This window comes from Gossypium arboreum, chromosome 11 (genome assembly GCF_025698485.1).
Source record: "Gossypium arboreum isolate Shixiya-1 chromosome 11, ASM2569848v2, whole genome shotgun sequence".
Lineage (NCBI taxonomy): Eukaryota > Viridiplantae > Streptophyta > Magnoliopsida > Malvales > Malvaceae > Gossypium > Gossypium arboreum.
The window spans coordinates 11,029,956-11,037,599 of NC_069080.1; the positions used below are offsets into that span (position 1 = coordinate 11,029,956).

A 7,644-nucleotide genomic window follows, 5' to 3' on the forward strand; every position below is an offset into this window, starting at 1 on the left:
AAGTTGACAGAGATAAGGTGATTAAAGGGTCACCATGGACTTTTAACAATCACCTGCTTCTTATCTCTATGCTAAATGAGGGGGAAGATCCATTAGAAGTGTCTCTCAATAACGCTAGTTTCTGGGTTCAAATCTATAATCTCCTTTCAGGTTTGTTTTCTGAAAACACTGCAAGACAGTTTGGTGATTTCATAGGGTCTTATATGGAGTACGATACAAAAGCTATTACTGCAGGTTTGAGAAACTTCATGAGAGTTAGACTGCAAGTGGATGTTTGGAAACCTTTGAAGAGACGGAAGCGATTGCTGATTGCTAAATCGAAAGAATGCCTTGTCAACTTTAAATATGAAAAGTTAACGATGTTTTGTTTTCTATGTGGCCGGTTAGGACATGGTGAGAGTTTTTGTCCAATTCGTATGCATTAAGGGAGTAAAGATTTACCGATGGGATGAGATATTTCGTTAAGAGTTTTTTTTTTAGGTCAAATTGTATTCAGGAAGTTTCCTTACAAAGGGATTCTATTGAAATACAAAAGGGCTAGACGAATTTTTGTCAAAATGATAAATTGGCTGAACCTGCGGAGTGGGTCAGCTGAGCATTATGAAAATCATTAGCTGGAACATCCACAGACTGGGGAATCCACGGTCGGTTCGATGCGTTCTGCATTTGCTGAAAGAACATAGTCCCCACATTTTTTTCTTCATGGAAACTAAAGTCAATATGTATAGAATGGAGAGATTAAGGAAAAAGTTCAGGTTTCAGAATGGAATTGAAGTCTCGACTAATGGCACTAGGGGTGGCCTTTCTCTTGGATGGACAAATGAGGTGGATATTAGACTTTTAGGGTATAATAATAACTGTATTGATCACAAATGATGGCAATAGACCTGATTGGCGTTTTACGGGTTTTTATGGAGCACCTGATGTTAGAGACAGATATGTTTCTTGGAATCTGTTAAGAAATCTCAGTCATAGTTTTTCTTATTCGTGAGTTGTTCTTTGAGATTTCAATGAAATTCTCTCGAATCAAGAGAAATGCGGAGATAGATACAGAGAGGAAAAATAAATATTTGCTTTTAGAGAAGCTTTAGATTTTTGTGGCCTCACGGATCTTGGATATAAGGGACGTTGGTATACTTGGGAAAGAGAGAATTTTAAGTCTACTAATATTAGAGAAAGGTTGGATAGAGGAGTGGCGAATCTCCAATGGTATAATTTTTTCTCAAATTATAAACTTCTCCATTTAGACAACTCGACTTCAGATCATTGTCCTATTTTCCTTGATACTGATTGTACTGAGAATGTATATAACTCTATTGGAAATCGAGGATTTCGGTTTGAAAGAACGTGGCTTTTGGAAGATTCTTGTGATGATGAAGTTAAATCTTTGTGGGACTTGAATAAACATTTAAAGGTTCCGGAGCGTCTCCATGCAGTCGGAGAAGGACTTCGTAAATGGATTTTGAGGATTAAAAGGGAGAAAAATGGTAAGATTAATTCTCTTAAACAAAGACTGAATATTCTCTACAATGCCCCACCGAATGATATGAATTTGGAAGAAATTATTGAGACTAAGTTCGATCTTAATTCAGAAATTGATAAATCCGAGATTTACTGGGAGCAAAGGGCTAAGTCAAATTAGCTTAAGTATGGTGATCGTAATACAAGGTTTTTCCATAGCCTCGCCTCTAACAAACATCGTATGAATAAGATCATGAGTATAAAGCGCGATGATGGGTCGATGATTTCTGATGAGGGTGAAATGATGAAGACGGCGGTCAGTTATTTTAAGGAATTATTTACTAGCTCTCGTCAGAGGATTGATGATTTTGTGTATGAAGGAGTTCAATCTAGAATCTCGTCTTCAATGAATGAGCAGCTCTTAAGTGATTTCAAGGTTGAGGAGATAAGTACGACACTTTGGGAGATGAGTTCAACGAAAGTGCTAAGAGACGACGGTTTCTACGCGGAGTTTTTTCAAAAATTCTGGCATATAGTTGGGCAGGATGTGACGAAGTATTGTCTTCAAGTCCTTAATAGGGAAATATCGCTTAATGAGGTAAATTCTACCAACATTATTCTCATTCCCAAAGTAAGTGATGTGGATATGATGTCTTTATTCCACCTTATTAGTCTATGCTCAGTTTTATATAAATTAATTTCTAAGACCATTGCTAATAGATTAAAAATGGTCTTGGATCAGTGTATTGATCATGCTCAAGGTGCGGTTGTGTCGGGTAAACTTATTTTAGATAACGTTCTGGTGGCATATGAGATTTTACATGCTTTGAAGAAGAGGAATAAAGGGAGAAAAGGTTCGTTTTTGCTTAAGTTTGATATGAGTAAAGCCTATGACAGAGTGGAGTGGGGTTTTTAAGAAGGTATGATGAAGCATATGGGTTTTGTGATGGAGTGGATTAGTTTGGTTGTACATTGCATTTCTTCGGTTTCCTACACTATTAGCGTTAATGGTTCTTCGAGTGAAAGGTTTTTCCCTCAGAGAGGATTACGTCAAGGTGATCCTTTAAGTCCCTACCTTTTCTTAATTTGTACCGAGGGTTTTTTTGCCTTACTCGACTCTGCTGTTCAAATGGGTAATTTAAGAGGGGTAAAAGTTTGTAGAGGAAGTCTTGCTGTCACTCATTTATTTTTTGCCAATGATAGCATTGTCTTTGGTGAAGCTAACGAGAAAGGAGGACGTGTTTTGTTGGATATTTTGAGACATTATGAATCTGCTTCGGGGCAGAAGATAAATCTTGATAAGTCACAAGTTTTCTTCAGCTCAAATGTTTCTGATATTTCTTATAATCAATTAGTGCAGATGTTAGGGGTTCGACGTTCGTTATGTATAGAAAAATATTTAGGTCTCCCTACGATGGTTGGGAGGAGAAAGAAGGATGCTTTTAACTTATCTGTGATAGAATGAGAATAAAAGTTTAGAGTTAGGGAGCTAGATTGCTTTCTCAATGAGGAAAAGAAGTTTTCATTAAAGCGGTACTCCAAGCAAGTCCTACTTATTCAATGTCCTGTTTTTTGCTACCTAAAATGCTTTATGTGAATCTTGAAAGTATCATGAGTAGGTTTTGGTGGCAAAAGAGCTCTACTCGTAAAGGAATGCGTTGATGTAATTGGGCTAGTCTAAATATTCCTAAAAACTGGGGTGGAATGGGTTTTAGGGATCTTGGAAAATTTAACATTGTGCTGTTAACTAAACGAGGTTGGAGGTTAGTTAATAATCCAGAATCATTATTGAGATGTATTTATAAAGCTAAATACTATCATCATACCTCATTTTGGAATGCCTCGCTTGGCAACAACCCGTCGTATACTTGGAAAAGTATTTTTACGGCCCAGGAAAGTCTTAGAGGATGGTATGGGCTGGAGGGTGGGATTGGGATCCCGAATTTCAGTTTTACATGATCGTTGGTTGCCCAGTGGGTAGGGGGACAAATTCAAGCTACTTCTGCAAACAGTGGAATGGATAAAGTGTCAGAGCTTATTGATCAATCAACTAAGACCTGGAAATTGGATTTGATAAGCAGTCGATTTACCCCACTGGAAGTTAAAACAATTTGTTGCATACCTCTTTTAGTTTACACGTCTGGAGACAAGTTGGTGTGGTTCGCTGACAATTCTGATATGTATACGGTTCGTAGTGGGTATCGTTGCCTTATTAATTTACATATTAATGACTCTATGGATACGGATTATACTGATTTTTATAAGAAGATTTGGGGCTTAAACCTTTCTCCAAAAATCAGAATAGCCATTTGGCGTTTTACAAAGGAGTTTATCCCTACTACAGTTAATCTTTTTAATAGACGAATAAATCAATCCCCAATTTGCTTTAGTTGTGGAGAGGTCCCTAAGAATTTCATGCATACTCTCCTGATTTGTGGCCTTGCAAAAAATGTCTGGCAATCAATTGGTGTTGACTGGTCAAATGTTAATGTAAATATGGATTTCTATACCTGGCTTAAGTTGGTCTTTCAAAATAGCAGGCATGATTTCAGTGAGATTGCTGCTACCGCGGCCTGGGCACTCTGGTAATGGAAGGGAAGTGACAATCAGCCCAAGAAATTTGTTCTCATATTTTCAGTATTATAAAGGAGATGAGAGAGTTGAATGATAAAATACCTGCTCGGGAGATTACTATGAACCCTATATGGAAACCCCCTCAAGAACCTTCTGTTAAGGTAAATTTTGATACGGCTTTCAAAATTACCTCCCGTTATTCTTTTTCTGGTTTTATTATCAGAAAAAATAGAGGTTTGGTTATGGGAAGCGAAACTATTTTCAATAAATTTGTCTCCAACTCTTTTACAGCAGAAGCTATAGCTTGTCTTCAAGCTTTGGACTTTGCAAGGGAAATGAATTTTACTCATGTTCAAATGGAAGGCAACTCTAGGACTACGATTGTCAAAATTAAACAAGTACTACCAGATTTTTCAGATATGGGTACCAACATTGAAGAAATAAAGATTAAGGCGAGTTCTTTTCAACGTATCTCTTTTCACCATGTTGATCAATGAGCAAATATGGTGGCTCATATGGTTGCAAAAGAAATAATGTCAATTTAAGAAGACAGATTTTGGGTGGAGGATTTACCGGCGGCGGCAGAGGTTCAATTGAACAAAGATCTCTCAGGAACGGGTTCTTAGTTTTTAAGGGATGAATGTGTTAGGTTTTTTGAGATGTTTTGGTTTTTCATTTCTGCTGTTGGTTTATTGTTTTTGCTTAGTTTTTGGGTTTCTTTTGTCGATTCTTTATCCCACAAAAGTGTGCTAAGAGTTGTTGGGTTTTTGTTTTTTCTTTAGTGTGTTACAGCTAAGGGTGTGGTATTGATTTAATTTTATGCCCGTGTCATGTAATTGTTTGTTTTATTTTATCGAATAAAAACTCTCAATTTTATTTCAAAAAAAAATGAAGGTTTGCACATGATTCCAGTTTTCCTGGGATTAACTATTAATCGAGAATAATTTATGTTAAGATTATTTTAAAAGTATTAATCAAATAATGTTATATCGTCAATTTTTTTCATAGAAAACTGATATTCATTTAATAGGTGTTTGGCTCAAGAAAGTCTGACAAATTAAATTAACACACTACAGAGAAATGAAAAGACATAAAATCAAGAGACCAACCATCAAAGCAAAATAAGGCACATAGAAAGCAGAAAACCATTAACTCTAGAAAAACACCCAAAACCAAACACTAAAAAAACTCATCACAGAATACCAGCCATTATCCTCATCTTCCTCAATAACTACTCTGTATAGCCAAGCCGGAAGAAAGATACTGCCTTGAAAACCAACCATGGAGATTCCTCTGAACCTTCTCCATCTTCAAAGCTTAACAAAGATTTCTCAACAGTGGTGAAGCCAACCAGTCCAGTCCTCGTCCACTGCATTTTAAACCGAATCTAGAGCCTCATCAACCCAGAAGCAGGATGTTTGGCGTTGACGTCCTTTCAGTGCCAGATTATGTGTCGGCCCGTTAGCTTCTCTTGGAAAAAATGGTAAGTAACTTCCACAAAGTGACTTTCTAAGAGTCAAGTGCTTTGAGAAATCGATCTGAGAATGGATCTGTCCTTCCCATCTGACTTGAGTTTTTTAATAATCGACAGAGAATCCCCTTCCAAAAGTATACTCCTAAAACTCATGTCAATCGCAAACAACAGAGCTGTAATGACCCGAATTTTACCAATGCCGGAAAAGTGTATTTTTGGGTCTTTATTTCTAAAAAGTGGATTCGTAAATATTTATTTAAAAATATTTATGAAGTTAAGTGAATAGTCAATTAAAGCTTAATTAAGAATAATTAAGTATAAGGATTAAATTGAATGAAGAATAAAAGTTTAATTATAGAATAAAGAAAAGTGAAGGGACTAAATATGCAAATAAGCTAAAAAGGGGTGACAAATGTATGGTTAAAATAAGTTAAATGTGTACAAATATAAACGGTACACATGTATTATACATGTGTAATTACTTAATATATAAGTAAAATAATAATTAAAGCATATTATATTAATATAATAATATTATAAAGCAATTAAAATAAAAGAAATAAAGAAAAAGGAAAGAAAGAAGGCCATGGTTAGCAGGGAAAGAAAGAAGAAATGAGAAAAGAAAAAGGGAAAACTAGGGATTTGGAGCTTGAAGTTTAAATTGGTAAGCCAATAATTGGTAAGTCAATCAAGCCCTTTTTACTTAATTTTGATGTTTTAGAAGTTTTAGAACAAAGTTTTGATGAAATTAAGTTGATATTTTGAAGGTTATTAGATTTCTAGAGATTATTCATGTTGAATAAAATGATGAATTATGAGTTTTATTGATAGGGATTTAAGCTAGAAATGGGAAAAGGATTAAATTATAAAGAGAAAGTTAAGTTTTGACATTGTAAGGACTAAGTTGAAAGAAATTCGGAATTTAAGTTTTATGTTGAATATGAAAAGCTGGAATTTATTTTAAGCAAGTATAAAGAAGAAAACTTAAGTTAATTTTGAAGAAAAAGAATGGTTATGGTGGAAGGACTAAATTGGAATTTATGGAAAAGTTACATGGAAATATTAAGAATGTGATATTAATGACTTTGAATAAATGTAAATTTTTTCGTAGCTAACGTAGCGCCGGAAATGTCATCGAAGAAGGGGAAAGAGAAAGTGGACGAGCATATCGAGTAAACTCGAGAATTACGGTTTGTATTTTTATAAACTGAATCTAATAATTATTTGTTGAATTTATTATTTATATGAATAAAAATTCATGAATTATTAGTGATTATTGATATTGAATAGAATATGTGAGTATTGTGTGGAAACTTAAAAAATGTATATTGCATTGAAATTGATTTGCATGTGGATTGATATGGAAAAATGTATTAAATTGGATTGAAACTAAATTACAAATGAAATTGAAAAGTTGAAAGTTTATTGAATACCCTATTAACTGTATCAGACTAGTTGGATATAGTTGGCACGCCATAGGATTGGAAGTGTTTAGGGATATTCCGACTGTGTGTCGATGAGACACTATTTGTGAATATTAAGTGGAAAATTGAAAAATGTATATTGCATTGAAATTGATTTGCATGTCGATTGATATGGAAAAATGTATTAAATTGGATTGAAACTAAATTACAAATGAAATTGAAAAGTTGAAAGTTTATTAAATACCCTATTAACTGTATCGGGTTAGTCGGATATAGTTGGCATGCTATAGGATTGGAAGTGTTTAGGGATATTCCGACTGTGTGTCGTTGAGACACTATATGTGTCGACTACTGTGACTGTTCCGGATTCGTTCAGAAGAGGTACTCCGTACCTGACTGTTATTGTTACTGTTCCGAATTTGTTTCGATGAGATACTTTGTATACCGCTACTGTTACTATTACTGTTACCCTTACAGTGTATTCCAGCTTCAGCCGATGAAACACTGTATACTATCCCCGGTGTGTGGCTTGGATCCGTGTATCCGTCTAGGTCCGAGTCATGTTAATAGGGGTAATGAAAAGTATTAAAGACTGTTTGCTACTGAATAATTGACTGTTACAGAATAAATGAATATTATTGATTAACCGATTATTACTGTTGACTGACTGGTACTAAACGATAAAGATCAATTGGTTGTCACTAAAGAATA

General features: G+C 34.9%; 1 protein-coding gene across 1 annotated transcript; it reads left to right on the plus strand.

The window, feature by feature from the left end:
* The first annotated feature begins 2,395 nt into the window (after positions 1 to 2,395).
* LOC128283830 (uncharacterized) lies at positions 2,396 to 4,532 on the plus strand. Its single transcript, XM_053021224.1, has 3 exons — positions 2,396 to 2,770; positions 3,436 to 4,046; positions 4,100 to 4,532. Exons 1-3 carry the CDS (start codon positions 2,396 to 2,398, stop codon positions 4,530 to 4,532), a joined length of 1,419 nt encoding a protein of 472 aa, XP_052877184.1.
* The last annotated feature ends 3,112 nt before the right edge of the window (positions 4,533 to 7,644 follow it).

Bases quoted from the DNA above. Each gene is read 5' to 3' on its own strand.
- LOC128283830 (XM_053021224.1), top strand. From the start codon at position 2,396: ATGGGTTTTGTGATGGAGTGGATTAGTTTGGTTGTACATTGCATTTCT. The intron at 2,771-3,435 runs GTTTTCTTCAGC...TTGGTTGCCCAG, and splicing joins TAAATCTTGATAAGTCACAA to TGGGTAGGGGGACAAATTCA. The intron at 4,047-4,099 runs GTAATGGAAGGG...TCATATTTTCAG, and splicing joins ACCGCGGCCTGGGCACTCTG to TATTATAAAGGAGATGAGAG.